The 23,624-nt window shown below is 44.2% G+C and overlaps 1 protein-coding gene across 8 annotated transcripts in view; it reads right to left on the reverse strand.

Moving 5' to 3' along the window:
* The window catches only part of LOC147028710 (uncharacterized), a 247,602-nt gene that overhangs the window by 217,190 nt on the left and 6,788 nt on the right, over positions 1–23,624 (reverse strand). For 6 of the 8 annotated variants that reach the window (XR_015057677.1, XR_015057675.1, XR_015057676.1 and 3 more), the window contains exon 3: positions 23,249–23,324. Coding sequence is in view for 2 of the 8 variants with exons in the window: in XM_085879377.1 (XP_085735503.1) it covers positions 15,649–16,531; positions 23,249–23,286 (921 nt within the window). In the remaining 6 variants the exon portion in view is untranslated. Of the gene's footprint in view, positions 1–13,350; positions 16,532–23,248; positions 23,325–23,624 lie in introns of those variants that run through there. The other 2 variants (XM_085879377.1, XM_085879378.1) reach the window with 1 other exon arrangement.

The raw sequence follows: 23,624 nt of genomic DNA on the forward strand, positions 1-23,624 counted from the left end.
CAAAAGCAGCATTCCTCTGGAACGTTTGTGAAATGCCGCATCATGGCTCCAGAGCTCAAGGCACTATGCAGTAATCTCGAACTTAAGTCCGCCATTGTTCTTGGCTTTGGGTGAAGATAGAGTGAACCCCAACATGGATGACTTTGAAAAATAAGTGGAATAATCTCACGCCAGGGAGTATCCCGTGTAGTGGAGCGAGTGCATGACCAGTAGGTATATGTCTGTCCTTGACAGCCCACGGAATGGAATTTTAGCTGTGCCAGGGGGCCAACCCATGTTGTGCGTGGGTGGTGCCTGAGGGAGCTTGCAATGTCGTGGTTCGATTTCAAAGTCCATGAAATTGCTGCTGGACATCTGCAAAGTTCCGTCACCCTCATTGGGATTCTCTTGGTATGCCAAGCTATCGGGAGATAAAGACATTTTAACCTCTTGGAATATCCTTGAGGGGATTCTAATTGTCTGTAGGCCCATTTTCACTGTAAGTTCCTCTGATGAGAGAAGGCCTCCCTTCCTATCATTCAGAAGGTCTCCCACTGTGGATATATTACCAGTCAAGAGCTTCCTTTTTCATGAGCATGAAGCCAGCATTGGGCCTTGCAGAAGAGTGTTGAGAAAGAGTGGTTCTTCAAACAATTCTTTGCTTGGAGAAGGATCTGCTCCTTTTGTCAGCAACATGCCAAGCCCTCAGCATTTCTTGATAAAAGAGAGGCAATGTCGAACTTGACAGGTTGTGTGAAGTAATGGTAAAAATATGCCTTTCATGCCCAAGATTTAACACTGCAAAAAAGAGTATGACGCCAAAGAGCACCATTGTGGTACAGGATTCACATACAGATAGCGTTGAATGGTCTTCAGCCTAGATATGTGGTAGTGGCTTCGATGGCAGGGAAAAGACTGTCCACCTTCATCCAAGGGCAAGCTAAGAATGCCCAAGGAAACCCAATGTTTGCCATTCCAAAAGTATCCCAACAACTTCCTCTGCATCTCAACCAGAAAACCCTCTGGAATGCTAATGCAAAAGATCTTGAACATAAACTTTGGAATGATAAATTGTTTAATGAGGAGTGTTTTCCCTGTCAGTTTTAGCAGTCCACTCCAGTCTCTCAACTTTGCTTCAACATTGTCCCCTAAAGTGTTCCAGTTAACAAGTGGTGAGCACCCACTTGAAGTGGACAAATGCACCCCTTAGTATTTTAGCTCATTACGACTCCATGTCAATTCCTGAAAAGGTTTTGGGAACTCTGTGATCTGCATTGGTCCACTCAGAAGCTCAGAACTTTTCATCCAATTTATTGTCATAGACGATGCTGTTGAGTAGACCCACTGACAATCATAAATGGCTTGCATGTCCCTTGCACTGCTGGCAAAAACAAGGACATCATCTGCGTATGCAGAAAGTATGAGGGAGGCCTGTTGTTTGGTACCACCATACCAGTTAGCCTTCACCTCATCAAAGAAAGGAAGGGTTCGATGTACAGGGAATAAAGTTGGCCGGACAAGGGACATCCTTGTCTTATTCCTCTTTTGAATGGAAAGGGGACGAGCAAGTGACCATTGACTTTAACTAGGCATTCTGCCGACATGTACAACGTCTGGATCATGCCCACATATCTCCTCCCCAATCCAAAAGTTAGCAGGGTCTCAAAGAGGTAATCATGGTTCATTTGGTCAAAAGCTTTCTCTTGATCCAAGGAAAGGAATCCAACTTGAGTGTGGGTCTTGTCCGCATTCTGTATTATGTCTCTGACCAGGGATATGCTGTCATATATTGTTCTGCCAGGGATGATGTATGACTGGTTAGGACTGATCAATTTTGGTAACACCAGTCCCAGACGATTTGACAGCATTTTTTGCCATGATTTTGTAGTCCACGCACAACAGAGGTACTAGCCGATAGTTCCTAATGTCTCTCAAGTCACCCTCCTTAGGAATCAAAGCCAAGGTTGCTCGCCTCCAAGACAGTGGCATTTGGCCTGCATCACATGCTTCCTGAGCTTCACTAAGCTAGTCAAGTCTGATGAAATCCCATACTTTGGTGTAAAATTCACCAGACAAGCCATCCACTCCAGGGGACTTAGCCAGTGACAGGCTATGTCGAGCAATTGTTAATTCTTCCAGAGAAAATGGAGCCTCGAGTCACTCTCTGTATTCTGAAGTCACTTCAGGGAGGCCGTTCCACAAAGAGCCACAAGCATCCGCATACATTTTTTTACCTGAGTAGATTTGAGCAGAAAAACTGAGAATTTGTTCATGAACATGCTCAGGATCCTTGAGCAAGGAGCCATCTTCTGCCACAACACTGGATATCATCCTAAGTCCGACCTTTGCACTTTTCCAAAGTTTTGAGATAACTCTGGACATATTCATCCTCAATAAGAAACTGCAACCGAGAGGGAACAAATGCTCCTCATGCCTTTATACGACTACATGCTTTGAGGGTGCTCTTCTTTTCCTCATAAGCGCACAATTCAGCAGGGGTGAGCGTGGTCAAGCGATACTCAAGATGCAACAATTCCTCTTTGTGCTTAGCAATTTCTACTCCAATTGCTTTGCTCGATCAATATGACTATTCCTGGCATAACAATTTCAGCCATGCTTTCCCAACATCCCACCAGAGCCCAAGTGAACAAAAATCTCCTTTTCTATCCCTCCAGGCTTGCCGAAAGTTGCTAAAGTTTAACATAAAAGCTACATCCTTGACTAAGGCATTGTTGAGATGCCAAAACCCAGTGCTATGCCTTGCCTCAGCCAGGGAAAGCTTAATCCAGGTAAGATTATGATCTGCAAAATGTGAAAATTTTATACCAGAGCAACATACACTCCTACACCAATGGTGAGACAAGTAAAATCGGTCGAGTCGGGATTGCGAGATATTACCACCCCTGATACTAGTGCAAGTAAATGATTTATCTGTGGGGTGTTGTACATGCCAAATGTCTCTTAGGTTGAACAGTGTTGCAACTTGTAATTATTTAGCAGAAGGACTGTGCAGTTATTTACCCACTCTATCTATGGAGGGATTGAGAGTGCAATTAAAATCCCCTCCAAGAATCACACACTCATCGACGGGCAAGTTGAGCATGAATCTCTGCATGTGATCAAAGAACCACACCCTTGCAGCTCCTATACATGGTGCGTAAATGTTGACGAAGTGAACAACAAAATCTTCAAGCCTTACATTTACATGTAACAAACGACCCAAACTGACTTCATTTACAAGTATTTCAGGTTTCACACTTGGCGAAAAGAGGAAAGCCACTCTGCAAGATGTATCCGTGAGGTGACTGAAAAAAGCCAATCCTTGCCATTGATTTTCCCATTGGAAGGCAGCCTCTTGGGTTGTGTGGGTATCCTTTAGAAATGCTACTCAAAGTTTCTCCTTTAAACAGAATGACAGTACTTGGTGCAAACGAAATGCATCTTTATACCCGTTAACATTCAGTGATCCCAGACGAAAACATAATGCTGTCATTACATATAATGAGAGTTATAGAAGGCCAAACACAGTCTAAGCCAACTCATGCTTAGCCCCATAACTTAGCAACATTGCAAGAAACCTCCTGACACAGACTTGCTCGGCTGACCCTGAACTCTTACTCTTTTGTCCATCTCTCCTTAGTATATACAGGGAATGTACGAGTGTTTTATAGTCTTTCCACCACTTTAGAGCAGTTTCAACTTTCTTCTGATGGTGCAAAATTTGCTCAATAAACTCTAATATTTGATGGCCAGGAATACACGACTGATGCCCCGAGGGCAGTTCCTATTCAATGCCCGTTAATTATCCTTGATCCCCTTCCCAGGCTCTCCTCATCTTCGCTGTCTGTTTGCTCATGGTCTTTATCCTTTGGTACATCTGCAATGTATGACAAAACTTCTACCTTGTCGTCACTTAAAACTGACTTTGTACCTTCTCCTGGTGACACAGATGAACACTCCGTTGGTACTAATGAAGCAGTCCTTGCTTCACTGCTTAGCAAAGCCATAGGGATTGAAGACTCTTTGATGGTAGGGACAGGGAGATCATCCGTTTGAGGTGCTATGGTAGAACTGTGCTCGACTTCGCTGTCTACATCTACTGTGGACGTTATGGCAGCACTCGAGACCTCGGTCAGTGCAGGTAATGCCTTTGTCGCTTGTAAGACCGGTACCTTCTGCCTGTCTGTCACAACAAGAAGGGGTTCTACAGTATCTTTTGATACTTCAGTGGTGGACCTTCCATGCAGAACTGCTGCCTTGGATGCATCAGTCATTGAATTGTGATGAATCCTCATTTCAGTTGTTGTTGGTTTGTCTGGATGTACTGTGTTAGTGACAGACATCTCAGTCTCATTTGACTCTGACAGGTCAGAAGATGCCACAGAATCATTCTTCATTACCATGCCAGGCTTGTTCATGGATGATCCATCTTTCTGTTCACTCCTCAACAGGTCTTTGGGTGCATCTGGCAGCAAAGACTTCCCATGATCTGTAACTTCAGGAAAAGCATCTTCCTCATCTTCCATTTGCACCAATTGGGTCACAATTTCTGTCTCCTCCAAAACACTCGACCTGTGGATCGCTTCAAGTCCTTGTGGGCTGCGTCCTCAACGTCAGTTCGATCAGCAGTCCCTTTGTCTTCTGGTTCTGATTTTCTCTTCTGTGCTCTCTTCCCCTTACCTACCCTCACTGTCTGCCATTGATCTTCAGCAGAAGAAGGGCCAGGATGAGAAGACAATACAGAAGCCTCTGGAATGACACTTGTCTTTTCCTTTGGCTTGTCAAGGTACCGAGGAGTAGATTCTTCTTTTTAGATAGTAGAACAGTATGCTCTCATGTGATCCTTTGCCTTAACTACAAAACAACAACAACAAAAAAATGCAATATCTTGTAACTCTTCCATTCAAAAGGAACAACAAAGGATCCCTCACATTCCATGTCATTTGTCAACTCTATTGAGACCTGTCGTTTGAAAGACAGGATATGACGTAGGGCAGGCTCACGATAGCCTTGAGGCACAGGCCTGATAAATAATCTTAGCACTCCCAATCGCTCCAGGAAAGGCAAAACTACATTATTCGCCATAAAAGGAGGTATGTTGGACAAGGTAATCCGTGTACCAAGACTCGAGAGCGGTTCAACTTGCACAAATAATCCTCCCACAACAATCCCTTTCTGTATTGCCTTATTTGCTTCAACTTCGGATTTGAGGAAGAAAACGGCCCTTCCATACATTTTCGAGGCAGCAACTATTGTTGATGGCCCAACAACATTAGCCATTGCCTTTATATATGCTTCCATTTGGATAGCTCGTCCCATCTCGCATCTCACTCCATGCTTCCTGGTCAATGCATTAAATGGATGCGCAGATCTGATCACACTTGTTTGGCCAGAACGGCTCGCAGCAACTCCAGGCCATTCACGATTCATAGGCATGTTTATAGTAGCTAGATATATCTTTTACAAACAAAGCTGTTCACGAAATAAAGGACAGTGTAATTAACCTGAAGGAAAACAAACGTTGAAAAAAAACAACACGATTTTAAGAAAGCAAACCAAACGTTGAAAAACGCGGTTTTCAAAGAAACTCGTTTGAAGCAAATAATACTCAACAAAATCACAATCTTGTGCGATTTAGTATGGTAAAGGGTCATCAAGCCAAAAACAAAAGGAATTCAAAAAGAAGTTTTATCAATAACGCCACAGGTTAGGCACGGCAAACTAGCCCGACGCGTCTGCACCGTGCAGCTCGGCCTCAACACAAAAGGTAAAATTAACCAACCAAAACACGAAAATAATATTATCAAATGAACCAACTCGGTTCAGGTAACCAAAACAAGGTATTTCACATCATAGACCATAAAAGGACCAACTATAAAGCCAAAGTCCATGAGCTAAGCACAAGTTGCTCAAGTCCAAGTACTTCCCCAAAAAATTGCCATTAATAATTGCCAAAAAAAAAAATCCATGAACCCTCTGATCTTCACGAACCCGAAGGTTGGTGGAGGTTATGTTTTCGTCCCTGTTGTTTGTCTGTCTGTGAGCAGTCTATCTCAAAAAAAATTGTGGACGGATTTGGACGAAATTTGGTGGAGCGGTTGGGTGTGTAACAAGGACAAATTGATTCGATTTTGGTGAAGATCTGAACATAGATACGAGAATTTATGCTAATGCTTTTAAGTGATTCTTCGACATTGAAATATGCGGCCAAAACGATATATAGCATGATATTTAAAAACGTAGTGGACGAGTTATGACAAAACTAGTTGGATGAGTTGGGTAGGTGACAAGAACAAGCCGATTAGTTTTTGGTTCAGATCCAGACGCAGATCCGGCCTCTCAGTGGGACACAAAACGTAAACTGTTCAGCCTGGCGGAGGTATGCGCTCTACCGAATACCATTCTAATTTCTACTATGATACCTCCCTCCACCACTGAAGATTCCTCCCATTTTATGTGATTCTTTTTGCTCCATGTACATTTTCCACCCAAAAAATCTTTTTCCACTTACTCTGTCTGTGATATCTTCTTGCATCCCTTTCTGTGAATATTATATTGACTCGCAGGCCTGTGCATGAGGTGATAAGAGTGACAACCTTTGAGAAGTTTTTGAGGAAATAGTTACGTAGGTTTAAATGCCACTGAATTAATTTGCTTTGTCGGCAAATTGTATTGGCGTTCTTTTAACAAGTCAATACACACATGCAGTTCAGGGTGAGGTCACTTCATCCATCCAGCATCAAAATTTATGGTCATCTCATTACGTCCACTGGAAGACAATAACAAAATCTTTCCTGAACATTTGCAATTGGCAAAATAGTCCTCTGCAAGTTCCTGTGCACTATTCATCAAGACGTTGAAAGATCTTTGGAACGTGACACTAATCTCAACCAGAAGTGGCTACAATTGTGTTTGTACGAGTACATAATTCCACTTTGTTTAGAGTGTGACTTTTGTGTACAAAGTATGCTTTCTCAGCCAATTACCTGACACTTTAATTTCACACACCTGGGGGCGGTATGATTAGTGGCAGTTGCTCAAAATTATACTAGTTAGTTACAATTCAGATCGTTATGCAGTGTGGTGGGAGTAATAACTCTGCAGCAACGATCTGATTATTTTAGCGCTGGCAAAGGCATCTCATAAAAATACTGATTTATATGCAAATGGGATGGCCATGGAAACTGACAACTTTCATATTTCATGATTTTTTATTGTGCCACAGACACTGAGAGCTCAGCCTGTTGTTTGGAAAGTAGCAATGTAATCCATAGGAAATGGAGGGTAATCTCAGCGTACAACCACCCTGCCAAGGATAAACACAACATCAATCTTACATGCCAGGTCAAACGATGCTTCGGTGGGTATTGGGGAATGCACGTTGCTTGTGGGAATGAGGGATTGTATGTCGTGTGTTTTCTCTGTACTTTCTTTGCTTCGGGTGTCTTTTCCAGACGAAACGCCATGACAATTTTGCAATTGTACTGGCGCCCTTGAAGTGCCTCCCAAGAAAGAATCCTGTCTTAATAGCCTGTAAAGTTTTGGTTTCAGTCTCTACATTACTTAGTCCCAACAATTCTCAGTGATAAAAAAACAGTGAAACATAGGTAGTTTTATGCATCCAGCAAAATATTGACAGGTTGAAAACACAACCATAATTTTCATGAATTTGCTCTGAAACTCTTCATAGTGATGGTATTACCAGAAGTAGGCTTGCAGGAGAGAGAATAGCAATGTGCACTCTGAGCTGTCTCACCTGTGTCAGGTTCTATAGGTCCAGCAAAATGGGTACCAGCAGCAAAATGAGTACCAGCAATTCTGACCCAGCTATAAACGGTCATCCTGGTGTTTTTTTCAGGCAAAGTCACGCATCATTGTGTGTGCCGTCCTTCGGATGGCCGTTAAACTGGATGTCCCAGCTGTAAGCCTTCGTTAATCCTATGATCCCATGGTATCTTTCGCTTTCATACAGAGTAGGTGAGCTGTTGCTGGCACCCTGGACAAGTTACAAATTCCAACATGAAAAACATCCAGAACTTCATGGTCCTAAAAATTCAGAATCACTGCTCACTTTCAGTCCTCCATTCACTCGTTGCTCATTTTTCCGGCCTGTAGAACCAACTTACATATTCTCTTTAATCTCAACCTTCTTGCATCCAGGTCTTCAAGACAGTTGTTCACCACCATCTACAAATTGGTTGTGGGAATTTTGACTGTTGACACTTTCGCTCATCCTCCATCAAAAACCATTGTCTTTTCTACTCCAGTAAACTCTTCCCCACCCCTCACCTCACCTCTTTCCAAATTTCATTTTTTCCTTCCTGAGAATTTGCTTCTGTATCCATCTTGTCCACCCCACACATCAATATTTCCCACATTTTTAATCCTTACCACCCATTCTTCCCCAGTTTCCCTCTATTGTCCCTGAACGGGTGTTGATAGGTTTTTCCCTTTCTCCTTGTACTCCTTCTTTTGTTCTGTTATGTCCTGATCCATTCTATGTTCTAGCTCTTCCACAAATCTTAACCTTGTATACAAAAAATTGGTTTGATCTCCTTATATTTCGTTAAGCCTGGTGTTACGTAACAGTTAAGGTGGCTGGCTTAAGACCTTAAGGTTTTGACTTTGAGCCCCTGTCATGCCATTATTGACACCAGCTGGGTTGACTCAGCCTGTCATCCTTCCAAGGTCAGCAAAATGAGTACCAGCTAACTCAAACACAGAACACTGCATCAGCGGCACAACCGTGCTCCCAGCAATGATGCAACCAACCAGCAGCCACAGGCTGCATATGAAATGATGATGATGATACTTCCTTGACACCAAGTTACACTGCTTGCTATCTCAGGAGTGCAGTTGCTGTCTGGGCAGCTGCTTCTCCACAATAAACAAATCAGTTCAAACCTAAAGAACACCTGAACCTATACCTGAACTCTACCTATATATGAACAACCTAGATAACAAATTCTATAGGTGGTTCAGATGTTTCATGTGATGACCCATCTTTGACTATGAAGGGAAACCAAATCATTCCCTAAAGTATAGACTGAACGGCAAGATGTAGCATTGGTACAAGGGGCCAAATAGCCTTTACCTGTCTGCTATTCCCTTGCAATGTCGTGATGATCAAAGATATTCTGGTAGCTATGGGTACTATGCGATGTATGACATAATATTAACGCTGATAAGGATGGATCATAGAAAGTTATGCACTTTCACATTGTAAAGTGAACTATGTTTGCCTTGTGCTGAATCCCACACTCAAAATCATATTTTCTGTTACTTTCACTCCACTTCATCATTGATCAAGTCTTTATTCCTCTTTTTTTGAAAAAAAAAAATTCGCCCCAAACAAGGCCGAGAGCCCCTAAATGTGTAGGGCTGCAGAGAAAAAGAAGAGGAAAAACTGGCAAAGCATTCACCTTGTCCTGAAACAAGGAAACCTCTTCACAGGACCACTGTGCAGAAGGTAGTAACTAGACCAAGCCGAAAAATAAATTTTCCTACCCCCATTGGGTGTTTTTAGGAGACACCACCTCCACACTGGATGGCCGTTGGCTCCCAAATGTAGCTCATCCGTCCCTCGTCAGGTGTTGATTTTCGTCCTGGCAGCGTGTCACAGTCACCCTTCCCATTAGAGAAGGCAGTGAGGAGTGTCAGTTTAGTCGTCGCCAATCAGACCATGCAGCACGTAACACTGGGTTGCATGTTACCAGTGGCAGTCCCAAAAGACTGACGTGCCATGCATAGCAGGATTCAGGGAATGCACAGCATAGTTCACATCGAAGTTCCACCAAGGGTATTAGAGGTGCAGTTATACAAGTTGAATAAAAACCTATTGTTTGAATAAAACAAGAAGACTCGATGGCCTAATGGTTAAAAGTGTTCACTCTGAATCTGGGAGGTCTGCAGTTTGAACTTTGGTCGAGTCGAACCAAACAATTAGCTAATAGGTGAGCTAATAGGTGAGAATAATAATTTATGAGTTAGTGATAAGGTAGTGACACTCCACGCCCCCCTTTCCAACGCTAAAAACCTACCTCTCTCTCTCTCCTCTACCCAACATTACATCTGAAGTGGGATCCCTGAATAAGTCACAGATGAAGACCGCTCTGTGGTCGAAACGTCGGGCCTGCACCTTCAACCATAGGGGATGTCTATCGTCGGTGATGCTTTGCTTTACCCCCTGAGCAATGGCTGTACCATTTAATTCTAAGGTTTTGTATAATAGTGAAATGGTCATTGTTGAATTTTTTTTAAAATAGCATCAATTCAATTGACTGACTTCTAGATAAAGCTCTAATACGAGTATACGAGCCTTCCCTGAGAATGTTGGACCAGAGAAAGTCTGGAAGCAACAAGATATCGCACTGTGTGCAACATGAACCACAGTGGGAAAATGGCACTTACAACATACACAAAGATTGAGGGCAATTCAACAGTCAGAATGGCACAACAATGCATAAAAATGACACTTTGAAGGGTCATTTATCAAGCACATTAATCATACCAGAGCAGCAAGGCAGCGGGACACCAAGGAGAGGGCTACACACGGGCCTTGAATGGAAATTGTAAAATTAAAAAGGTACTGTCTGAGCATATCAACAACACAACAACGAGCAAAATATCCACACAGTTCAAATGTGTTTAAAAATAAATATAACACGAGAGAGTAAATTCCTCATGAAATTTCATGTGAAGTTGAATTAAATAATATAGATAGTCACTTATTGCATTTCTTAACGAGTCTGAATCTGGGATGTGCTGATGTGCTGTGATGTGCACAGATGTGCTGTGAGGGATGACATCATCATATCAATATGCTTTGAGGATTTTAAAGTGGACATCATTGAATGTAAGAGGGAAAAGGTGCACAAAAGTGCAGGTACCAGAGTGCTATAAGTGTCCGTGACCTAAAGATTCCTATGTGCAATTCCCAGGCGATCCAAACAACTGCCTGAAGCTCGCCCAGGCGATTCCCACAACCGCCTGAAGTTAGCCCAGGCGATTCCCACAACCACCTGAAGTTAGCCCAGGTGATTCCCACAACCACCTGAAGTTCACCCAGGCGATTCCCACAACGACCTGAAGTTCGCCCAGGTGATTCCCACAACCACCTGAAGTTAGCCCAGGCGATTCCCACAACCACCTGAAGTTAGCCCAGGCGATTCCCACAACCACCTGAAGTTAGCCCAGGCGATTCCCACAACCACCTGAAGTTCGCCCAGGCGATTCCCACAACCACCTGAAGTTTGCCCAGGCAATTCCCACAGCCACCTGAAGTTCGCCCAGGCGATTCACACAACCACCTGAAGTTCACCCAGGTGATTTTCACAACCACCAGAAATTTGGCCAGGCGATTCCCACAACCTCCTGAAGTTCACCCAGGTGATTCCCACAAAAACCTAAAGTTGGCCCAGGAGATTCACACAACCACCTGAAGTTAGCCCAGGAGATTCACACAACCACCTGAAGTTAGCCCAGGCGATTCCCACAAACACCTGAAGTTCACCCTGGTGATTTCCACAACCACCTGAAGTTTGCCCAGGCGATTCACACACTGCTTTATATTCGACCAGACGATTCCCTCAATCACCTGAAGTTTGCCCAGGCAATTCACACATCTGCCTGAAGTTCAGCCAGGCAATTCACACAACTGCCTGAAGTTCAGCCAGGCAATTCACACAACTGCCTGAAGTTCAGCCAGGTGAATCACACAACCACCTGAAGTTTGCCCAGGTGAGTCACAAAACCACCTAAAGTTAGCCCAGGTGATTGACACAACCTTACGAAGTTTACGCAGGTGATTAACAAAACCAGCTGAAGTTCACCCAGGTGAATTACACAACCTTCTGAAGTTTTCCAAGGTGATTCACAAAACCGCCTGAAATTCAGTCAGGCAATTCCCACAACTGCCTGAAATTTGGCCAGGTAATTCACACAACTGCCTGAAGTTCACCCAGGTGATTCACACAACTGCCTGAAGTTCACCCAGGTGATTCACACAACTGCCTGAAGTTCGCCCAGGAGATTCACACAACTGCCTTATATTCGACTGGGCAATTCCCCCAATCACCTGAAGTTTGCCCAGGTGATTCACACAACTGCCTGAAGTTCATCCAGGCAATTCACACAGCTGCCTGAAGTTCTCTCAGGTGAATCACACAACCACATGAAGTTTGCCCAAGTAAGTCACACAACTGCCTAAAGTTAGCCCATGTGATTCACACAACCTTACGAAGTTTACCCAGGTGATTAACACAACCACCTGAAATTAACCAAGGTGAATTACACAATCTTCTGAAGTTTTCCAAGGTGCTTCACACAACTGCCTGAAGTTCAGCCAGGCAATTCCCACAACTGCCTGCAGTTTGACCAGGCGATTTACACAACCGCCTGTAGTTGCCGCAGGTGATTCACACAACCGCCTGAAGTTCACCGAGGCAATTCACAAAACCACTTGAAGTTCACCCCGGCGATTCACACAACCATCTGAACTTTGCCCAGGTGACTTGGACAATACCTAAAGTTCGCTCAGGCAATTCACACAACCATTTGACGTTTGCCCAGTCGATTCGTACGTCCACCTGAAGTTCACTGGAAAAAGCAACATACACAAGACACTGGCTCGAATCCCAGCTGTTTTGCAGGAAACTTTCAAACACATTGCTTTTCTACATTTACAATGCTGCTGTGTAAAATCATCAAGTATAAAGATGCATACCATTTGCTTTGTTTTGTTCAGAAGTGTACAACCCTTCATAAAGGCCCTGTCACACCTTGACGATTTAGCCAGTGTATACAGGACGTATACAAAATTTGGCTAAAACACTGGCACACGTCGAATACGTTATGGGTAAGTTTGTATACGTTGAGAGCACGCTGGCATACGTCGTAGTACGCTGGCTTTTTTTTTTTCGTAGTATGCTGGCTTACGTCTTTGTACGCTGACACACGTCGTAGTGCGCCGAGGTGTTAGACAAATTTTCCATGCTTGAAATGTTTCGACGTATGCCAGCGTATGACTCACACGTTCCACATAACGCTGGCCATAAGTTGTAGGCACGTTACGCGATCGTTGACACACGTCGACAAACGTTACTCATAAGTTACTCATAAGTCGAAACACGTCGAGGTAATGTTTCGCGTACCCGAAACTTATTTCTAACCTATGAGTAATGTGTTGTTGGCACGTTACACGATCGTTGACACACGTCGACACATGTTACTTGTACGTTACTCATAAGTCAAAACACGTCAAGGTAATGCGTCAGTGTTCCAGACTCCCTGGTTTTTTTTTTTTCTTCGGTATGACGGTGATGCTAACACTTCGATTTCTAGTGTGGTTATAATATAATATAATTAATAGGCTGCCGCTCAACGATTTAAATCATAACCGCACTAGAAATCGAAGTGTCAACAATCACCGTCATACCGAAGAAAAAAAAACAAACAAAAAAAAAACAAAAACAGGGAGTCTGGAACACCGACGCTAACCATTACATTGACGTATTTCGACTTATGAATAACGTACAAGTAACGTGCGTCGACGTGTGTCAACGATCGCATAACATGCCTACAACTTATGGCCAGCGTATGCGGAACGTGTGTCATACGCCGAGTATGTCGAGAAATTTTCAACATGCTGAAAAATTCTCGACGTACTCGGCGTGTGACGACGTATGCCAGCGTGCTCTTAACGTATACAAAACTTACCCATAATGTATTCGACGTGTGCCAGCTTGGTTCGGCAAATTTTTCATACGTCGGCATACGCTGGCTAAAACGTCAAGGTGTGACAGCGGCTTCACACTTCGATGTCTAATGCGGTTATGATTTGAATCGTCGAGCCGCAGCCTATTAATAGCCTACGACACGTGATCATCGGCGATACGCTGCCGCGCTATGCATAAGTTAGACTATCATCGGGCATAGGTTGTTAAATGCCGACAACACGCTCAGCATTTGTTGGAAAAAGTTATCTATATGTGATTGAAACATTCTATGTACGTTACTAATACGTTATGGCGGTTATGCATACGTCCAACACGTTATTATACGCCTAAAACTTAAAAAAAAACATTAATAGTTCAGCGTACGCCAGCGTTTTACATACATTTTGAGACCTTGTCATACGCTGGCTAAAACGTCAAGGTGTGACAGGGCCCTTACGAGGCTTGATGGAATATTCGTGTGTATCGAGTGCTTGTGCAGATTGTGGAAAATACGGATGGTATGTCAGAAGGCTTTGTTAAATCATCGGCCTCCAACGATCCATCCCCAGATCTGTCCCCTCCTGCCCCCCAGCCCCGTATGCCACATTTCTTGACTGTCTCACTCCCACTCAAATCACATCGACAAAGAGATGTGAGTATGAAATGCTCCTGCAAGCAGTGCCTTTGTGCAGAAAAAAAAAACACACACACACACTAATCGCTGAACACAATACACGAGAAAATGAACCACTCAAATGATCTCACTTGGAAATGTGTCAAATCATTTGAGTGGTTCATTTTCTCATCCATTGTGTTTGAGACAGAAGTGAAGACGAGGTGCCTTCTGGCAGAGAAACTTAGAACATTAGTTACTCATTTGGAGTTTTCCATTGAGAGTTATAATACCTGTCCTTGGTTGTGGATAGTGTTGTTCGTATAGATTTCTGTGACACCATGTGACACAGCCTTTGATGGTGAAATAACTGATTACACTGAACAACAAAAATTTTTTACTGGAGATGTGTAAAGTGACTTAGACTAATTTGGGTACGCTCATTTCAAAAATCATAACCGTTTTGCTGTATCACGTCAGGATTTTCAGTAACAGAAATATTCCCATTGCTTAGAAGTCAGGATTTCAATGAAATTTACAAAAATTCATTTATTCATTTATTTCATCATGAATGCTTCAAAATTATAGAAATTACAGAAAAACTCCACTAGAATGTAATTAAAAATGCTTTAGGCATTTGGCTTTGCGTTTGTGCTGCTCTGTCTCAGTTTCACGATGCAGGAACCAGCAGAAATCGCCTATCATATTCGGGTTGTGCTGCCCTTGGTAACGCGTCTCCATGAGTGAAATCTCTTGGTGGAATCGCTCGCCGTGCTCGTCCGAGACTGCTCCCAAGTTGTCAGGGAAGAAGTTCAGGTGCTGGTGTAGGAAATGGATTTTCAGGGACATCCTGGAGCCAAGTTTCCTGAAGGACTCCAGCAGCTGCTGCACTATTTCTTCATAGTTGTCCGCGCGCTCGTTCCCCAAGAAGTTGTCCGTCACAGCTTTGAAGCTCCTCCACGCTGCCAGCTCTTTGGGGTTTAGAGTTGTCGGAAAAGTTTCGTCCTTCATAATCTGTCGGATTTGAGGTCCAACAAAGACACCAGCCTTGATCTTGGCCTCCGACAAGGTGTTGCCAAACTTTTCCTTGAGGTATAAAAACCCACGCCCATTCAGATCCATTGCCCGTACAAAACTTTTCATCAAGCCGAGCTTTATGTGGAGTGGTGGAAGGAAAACCTTGGCTGGGTCGACAAGGGCGACATGCTTCACGTTGTGTTGACCAGGTACATGCTCTTTTCGCTCTTCCCAATCTTTCTTCGTCCAGTGATTCTTGTCGTCTCTGCTATCCCAGAGACAAAGGAAGCACATGTATTTCGTGTAGCCTGACTGCAGCCCTAACTACAGCGCCACCACTTTCAAGTCTCCGCAGATGTGCCAGTTGAAGTCATTGTACTTGATGGAATCAAACAGCTGCCACATAGTCTCATAGGTCTCTGTCATGCCGAACGCGTGAGCCAGTGGGACTGATGGTTTCTCGTTGCCATTGTGGAGCAAAACAGCCTTCAAGCTGTTCTTCCCCGAGTCGATGAAGAGGCGCCAGTCTGCAGGATCGTGATCACACCCAAGTTCTTTCAACAGACCGTTGATGTCACTGCAGAATGTCATCGTGTCTTCCATCTCAAAGAACTCAGCCATGTCTCTGTGACGTGCTCTGAACAAGGATATCTTGGTGTTAGGTTCAAGTAGATTCCACTGCTGCAGCCTTGATCCAAGCAGCTCTGCCTTCGCCTTTGACAGCGAGTGATCTCTTACAAGATCATTTAAGTCTCCCTGGTTCAGAAGGTGTGATTCTTGAGTGTCGGGTTCAAAAGGTTCATCATCACCATCCTCTTCACCACTGCTTACAGCTATGTTCTGATCAGCTGGAGGTGTTGGAACGGGGTTCTCGTCATCATGAGGCACAGGTTTACGAGCAGAGACGCAGTCAGCGTACTTGATGTGACCTTTATTCTTCTTGTTGAAGCCGGCGATGCTTGTGCAGCAGAAATAACAATCATCATGATGATTCTGCGGCTCACGCCATATCATGGGCACCGCAAATGGCATGCTCACGCGCTTGCCCACCAACCACTGAGTCAAGGTTGTGTGACAGCTTGTGCAGCAGATGTGTGGTGCCCAGCTCTGTTCTTGGTCCCCCACCTTACACCCGAAGTAGTGAAAGTAGGCGGCCTTCATTTTCACTGCTGTAGATATACTTCGCTGTTGATCTTTTTTGGTATACCTACCACAGACATAACAGAAGTTGTCAGGATGATTGGTACAGGAACGCCTACTCATCTTTATCTGAAAGAAAGAAATATAACACAAGTTAACAACAATTGTACGAAATAGACATGTTAAAGACATCTGTAAATTTCATTGAAATCCTGACTTCTAGGCAATGGGAATATTTCTGTTCCTGAAAATCCTGACGTGATACAGCAAAACGGTTATGATTTTTGAAATCAGCGTACCCAAATTAGTCTTAATCACTTTACACATCTCCAGTAAAAAAAATTTTTTGAAATTTGTTGTTCAGTGTTACCTCCGCCACCGAAGGTGAAGGAGGTTATGTTTTCATCCCTTTCTGTCTATTTGTCTGTGTGCAGGATATCTCAAATAGTTGTGGACGGATCCGGATGAAATTTTGTGTTCAGGTTCGTTGTTTGACAAGGACGAAGCGATTAGATTTTGGTGAAGATCCGGATCCGGCTACTATAATTTTTAAAGTGATTCTTCACCATTGAGAGATAGGATGAAAACTATATATAGCATGATACTTCAAAAAGTTGTGGACGGATTCGGACGAAACTCGGTGGACAGATTGGGTGTGTTGCAAGGACGAGTTGATGAGATTTTGGTGAAGACCTAAATCTGGATCTGGATACGAGAATTATTTAATTTTTTAAGTGATTCTTCACCATTGAGAGATTGGGCCAAAAACGATATAGTACTGTATTGCATGATGTTTCAAAAAATGTCGTGGGCCCACCGTGACGGATGTATGCGCTCAACTGAGTGCCCTTCTAGTTTATCTGTAAATTTACTTCTCATTTAAATGTAAGCATGGTTTGGACTATTTTATCATGATACAGGTGTACAGGTGAGGGAAAACCAGAAAAGAATAGTTGATAAATTCAGAAGGGCATGTGGTAAGGGAAGAGTACTGATTATGGGAGATTTTAATTTGCCATCACACCCAGTAAACCCATGCCCGTCACACCCAGTCTGTCCCCTCTCTGCACCGCCAACACCAGCAGCACATACCATACTCCCATTATCACCCACACTCCCTGCACCCCAGATACCACTCTAACCCCTCCAATGCATGCATGTATCATAAATCCACTCAACAAACATGACCAACATCTGACATACAACATCCAATACACTGTTTCTATGCATTCATGATTTTTTCCCTGGCTTTGATGGAGTACTGCTCTCCGCTCTGGGCTGATGGAGTACTGCTCTCCCCTCTGGGCTGGTGCTCCTGCCTTCCACCTTTCTAGGCTTCACACTGTGGAAACCAAGGCATTTCAGGTCATTGGCATCTCCCGCGATGAGGCTGAGTCTTTGGGCCTCTCACTCTCTCACCGCAGGCTGGTCGGTGGTCATTCTGTCTTCCACCATCTCCTCTCCAGCCTCGCCACACCCCCCACCCCGCCCTCTCTGCGATTTGTCCCCATCACATTTCCGTAGGGCGCTCAAGGTCCATAAACAACCCTGTTCTGGTAAAACTACCAAAATCACGAATCACTGCTCACCTTCACTCTTTCATTCCTCTTTTTCCCCGCCTTTGGAATAAACTCCCTCACTCTATTCAATCCCATTCTTCCCTCCAGGCCTTCAAAACAGCTGTTCACCAACACCTCTTATCATCCCCCATTCAAATCCTCGATTTTTTCTACCCCCGATAATCCACCCAAGCCCACCACCTTCAAATTCCCTGCTTTCCTTCCTGAAAGTCCCTGTAATGTCCATCTTGTATTCCCCACGTTCCCCGCCCCATCCCTCTCCCTTCCACAGATCTCGTAATGTCGCTGTTCCCCACTGCTTTGTCCTTCCCACTCCCACCCCTCTTGTCTCATGCCGCCCTTGATGTGCGTTGTGTGTTCGCTCTCATACGAGCCTCGACAAGGTATACAAAAACAAAAACAAAAAGAAAACTCTTCAACCAATCGTTCACCCGCTGATACATTCAGTAAAGGTGTTAACCCTTTTCTCAGTTTATCCACAAAATGTCTTAAACGAGCCACCTCCAAGCATCTGCAGCAGGTTAAAAACCTTCCACAGTTTCCACCAACCCCAAAATGGCTGACGTACAACATCCAATACACTGTTTCTATGCGTTCATGATTTTTTTCCCTGGTCTTGACTTATCAAGTTACATCTGCTTGGTCTTGTCCTCTTCTTCCTCAGGCTTCGACCCCTCCAGCGCCACCACCGGCACCGGACCGATCACCCCCAAACCCAGCTGACTCGACACCCAAGCGACCCAGCTCCTCAACGTCACCCAGTTGCTCCCGTTGTGAGGTGTACTCCATCCACACCTGTATTCCAGCTCCAGGCCAATGTGCTGACCTCCTTGATTCCAACCACAACCACGTCATCCATTAATGTCACATCACTCCACATGGCTGTCTCCCATACCACACGACCATCCTCATCAGGAGAATCCAAATCCCACACAAGGCCACTCAGAACCACCAGTAAAGAAAACTTCATCCTTGTCTTCGATCTACCTGTTGCGATGAGAGGCAAAATGTCTGGCTCCAACTTTGCTGCAGGACTTGATACATGTGCTTTATTTCCCTTTATACATGTATTAAGTCCCGTTTGTCCAATGCTGCTGCCTTATTAGTCCCTCAAATCCTGTCTTGGCCTTTGGGACCTTTATGATATTGAGTGGATACAATTCTTCATTCACTAAATGGCCAAAGCGGTTGGTGATGGTTTGTAAGATTGGTTAGTGATGAAAGTGGGATGGCTGAATTCCTAAACAGTTATTTTGCTTCCACATTTTCGAGCAGAGAACGTGCCCTCTGGGCGATCTTGTTCCAAGCATGCAACACGTTCTTCTGGCACATACTTCTGACACATTTGGGCGGTGTATAGGCAACTGACAGCTCTGTTTCGGCAAAAAAACCATGAAGTTATGTGCATGAAGCAAAAACATTCCTACTGCATATAATTCAAAACACCTCACTGTACTGGAAAACGTGGAGACAGGAATACTGTCCTGTAAATGGCGGAAACTTTGTATATCCTCCCTCACCTGGAGGTGGCACGACACGATACACATTTACATAGAGAATTTGTGTGCCCCCCTCCCCCCTCCCACCAAGACCACCGGCAAAGATAAAACACCACTGTACATTAAATGGGGTCATGCTGATCCAACGTAGCAAGTCTGGATGGAATTGGCCCACAACTATAGGAGTAGCGCAACAAACAAATAAACAAGCAAACACACAAACACATGTCCATTAATTATAGTGAGGACAAGGGGAAAAAGGCGGAATGAATTGTGAATTGAACGTTCCATCTTTATTTAATTTTAACATTGTTCTTAACAAACGGGAACAGGAACAACGCAGGCATCATAGGCCGAATGGCCGTCTCATGCGCCAAAGTTCCCTGTGTGTATTTGTGTAACGTTGTTAAGAACAGGAAGAAATGGGGAGGGGAGGACAAAGAGTTATGGGTGAGGGTGCATGGAGTTGGAAGATGGAAATTGAGACGTTGGGAAAGGGGAGGGGGAGGGGATGGGACTTGAGACAGTTGAGGACTTGCAGAATAAATGGGGAGGGGATGACAGCGTTGGCTTGGGGGACGGAGAGCAGAGAGGGGACAGAGTTGGGATTGAGGATTTCAAGAAAGGGGAGGGGAGCAAAGAGTTTAGGTGTGGTGGGAGGGGTTAAGGACATGGGATTGTGTGTGTGTGTGTGTGTGTGTGTGTGTGTGTGTGTGTGTGTGTGTGTGTGTGTGTGTGTGTGTGTGTGTGTGTGTGTGTGTGTTTGGGGGGGGGTGCGGGTGTTAGGAAACTGAAGTCACATTTTTGGGTCGTTGGAGTCTTCTGGGTCTTTGGGGTCTTTTAGGTGTTTGGAGTATCTTGGGTCTTATTTTAGATATTTTGTGTCTTTGGGGACTTCTGGTTCTTTTGGAGTCTTTTGGGTATTTTGGGTCCTCGGAGTCTTTTGGGTCATCAGGACATGGACAACACAATTAATCATGATCCAATCAGTGATTCGTACCTCAGCTACCAATCATTCCTGCCAATACCCGATGATTCAACCGAACTAAAAATTAAATCTATCTACTGTCTGTGTTATGACTACCTTTTCTGGAAGACTATTCCATATATTTACTACTCTCTGAATGAAAGTCAACTGCTTTAAAATGTCAGAATTGGTGAAATAATAATTATAACGTTTGCTCTGACTGTGGGAGCTTGGTAATTGGAACCCTGGTGCGAGTCATACCAGAGACTTTAAAAATGGTATGTGCTGCTTCCTTGCTTGATGCTCAGTATTTAAAAGGATAGAGCATGGAGAAACAACCAGAGAATGATAACCATTCCACAAGCTTGATGGGCCTGATTTCCTCCTCCTGTATTGAAATGCCTTGTAAATCAACTCATATCATGCATTAAGCTACAGTCCTGACTCTCCATGTTTGTTTCTTTTTTACTCTCTGACTGCCTTTCATGGTCGTGTCACTATCCATTTTCTGAATAACTCTTCTTCCCTAATTTTTTCACATAAGCACTCGGACAATGATCTGAATGTGAAGCTCCCCTTCATTATCTTAAACATCTCCATGAAACCTCTTCGTAATCACCTCCTTTCTCATGTCAAAAATTCTTCCTCCTTCATTCGCCCTGCCAACATAATCTCGGTACCCCCCAGAATCAATCTTGTCGCTCCATGCTGAACCCTCTCTTTGGCAGCTATGTCATTCCTCCATCCAACTGCAAATACCACTCAAAACACTATAAGCTTTACCTAAGTCTGCTTGGCACTATGCTGTCTGTCTACCCTCCATATATATTACCACCTCCAGATCCTTCTTCAATGTGACATGTTCCAAGACTGCAGCAAGCATTATATAGCCCTGTTTTCATGATGCTTACCCATCCCTAGCACATTACATTATATTATGTTAAATTCCACCTGCCAAACTTTTTGCCATTCTATTAAAGTATCAACACTTTCCTGAATCTGATCATCTCCCTCTATGTTATCTACATTACCAACAAGCTTTGTGTCATTTTCAAATTTCTGATCACCACTGCAAATTTCCGGCAAAAAAGAATGCGCTTTCTGTGTTTGTTCATTCCTCACCCGACAAACTGTTCAACCACCCCTACTGCTACCCCCACCCCCCAAAAAAACACAAAAACACCAAAACAAAACAACAAAATAAATAAAATAAAATAGAAGTACAAAAATTATATTATGCAATACGGTATTTGGAGACAAAAACCGCCAGGACACATCCGGAGATAAACGCAGTCCGGACACAAGCACCACCCAGACACGTCCAGAGACAAACACCACCCAGATGTGTCCAGAGCCAAGCCGTCCAGAGACAACCACCGCCCGGACACGGCCGAAGACAAACTCCCATTCTGACATAAACACCGCCCAGACACGTCCAGAGACAAACTCCCGTCCGGACACAAACACCACCTGGACACGTCCAGAGACAAACTCCTGTCCCGACATTAACACCGCCCAGGCACGTCCGGAGACAAACACCACCTGGACATATCCGGAGACAAACATCTTCCAGACATAACCACCATCCGGACTACAGGTATATAAGGTGGGGGGAAGAGAAAAAGAAGGGGTGGTGAGGGAGAGGGAGAGGGAGAGGGAGAGGGAGAGGGAGAGGGAGAGGGAGAGGGAGAGGGAGAGGGAGAGGGAGAGGGAGACGGAGAAAGAGAGAGAAAGAGAGAGAAAGAGAGAGAAAGAGAGACAAAGAGAGAGAAACAGAGAGAAAGAGAGAAAAAGAGAGAAAAAGAGAGAAAGAGAGAGAAAGAGAGAGAAAGAGAAAGAGAGATTGAGGTGTAGGAGGATGCTGCACTGTATTAGGAGGGAGTGGATTGAGGATGGAAAAAAGGGAGAGAGGTGTGGGGGTAGTGGGGGTTGGGGAATTAGCAGAGAATATGTTATACTTTATGAAGAACACACATACAAATGTCATGTGACAGGTGGAAAAAATTAGGCTCTTATTGAGAAAACACATTAATACGGCAAACGTCTCGGAAATTGGGTGTTATTAAATGTATTTTGCTTTGAAACTTACAAGGAAATAGCACACCAAGTCATCATATAAAATAACTAATTACTTTGGAAACTGTCATAATGACAAAGGAAAACGTGATCGCTCTTACTCTGTTGAGGTTAAAAATTAAAACCTACAAACTGAAACTGCCACCATGATGCCCACGTAACCAAGTATGCAGGCATACCCCACACCCATGGAGAGTCCCTAAATTACAGATCCAAATATACCCATATATGTACCTCTACCTTGGAGCAACTACTGACTGTACAACCCAATTGGGAAACAAATTGAAATGCTGTCCACTGAAGGGCACTTGGGAAGCAGCTTAAGCACTCAAGCAAGCATTCCAATTAAATGGTTGGCAAGTGATAGCTGTGTCCGAATGTCCAAACAATGTCGGAATTAGACAAGTGAACACCTTTTTTTAGCACAGAACTGCAGCTAAGTTCAAATCTGGAGCTTAAATTTTGTAATTCAGCTTAGTTTAAGAGATTCTGAAGGTTATGGCATGTGCAGAAACAAAATAAAGCCACGAACAATGGCGTCTATGGCCTTCATAAGCATTGCAATGTACCCAGCGATTCATACCTATGATGAACAGGCATTCGATAATGAGTGAGGAAAGTGAAAAAAAAACCTTTATCGTAAAGAAATCGTTGTGCCCTACCCCAGGTCAAGGGAAGGTTGAGCAGGCCAAAAAAGCATGGCGGCTTCAGACTCCAGCGAGGTAGACCAGGATGTGCCTTGAGAACACAGAGAGAGGAGGGGGGAGAGAGAGAGGGGGAGAGAGAGAGGAGGGGGAGAGAGAGAGAGAGAGAGAGAGAGAGGAGAGGGGGAGAGAGAGAGAGGAGGGGGAGAGAGAGAGAGGAGGGGGGAGAGAGAGAGAGGAGGGGGGAGAGAGAGAGAGAGAGGAGGGAGAGAGAGAGAGAGGAGGGGAGAGAGAGAGAGGAGGGGGGAGAGAGAGAGAGGAGGGGGGAGAGAGAGAGAGGAGGGGGAGAGAGAGAGAGGAGGGGGGAGAGAGAGAGAGAGGAGGGGGGAGAGAG

Source organism: Eptatretus burgeri, chromosome 4, assembly GCF_056783735.1.
Source record: "Eptatretus burgeri isolate ZD-2024b chromosome 4, Ebu_testis_v1, whole genome shotgun sequence".
Classification (NCBI taxonomy): domain Eukaryota; kingdom Metazoa; phylum Chordata; class Myxini; order Myxiniformes; family Myxinidae; genus Eptatretus; species Eptatretus burgeri.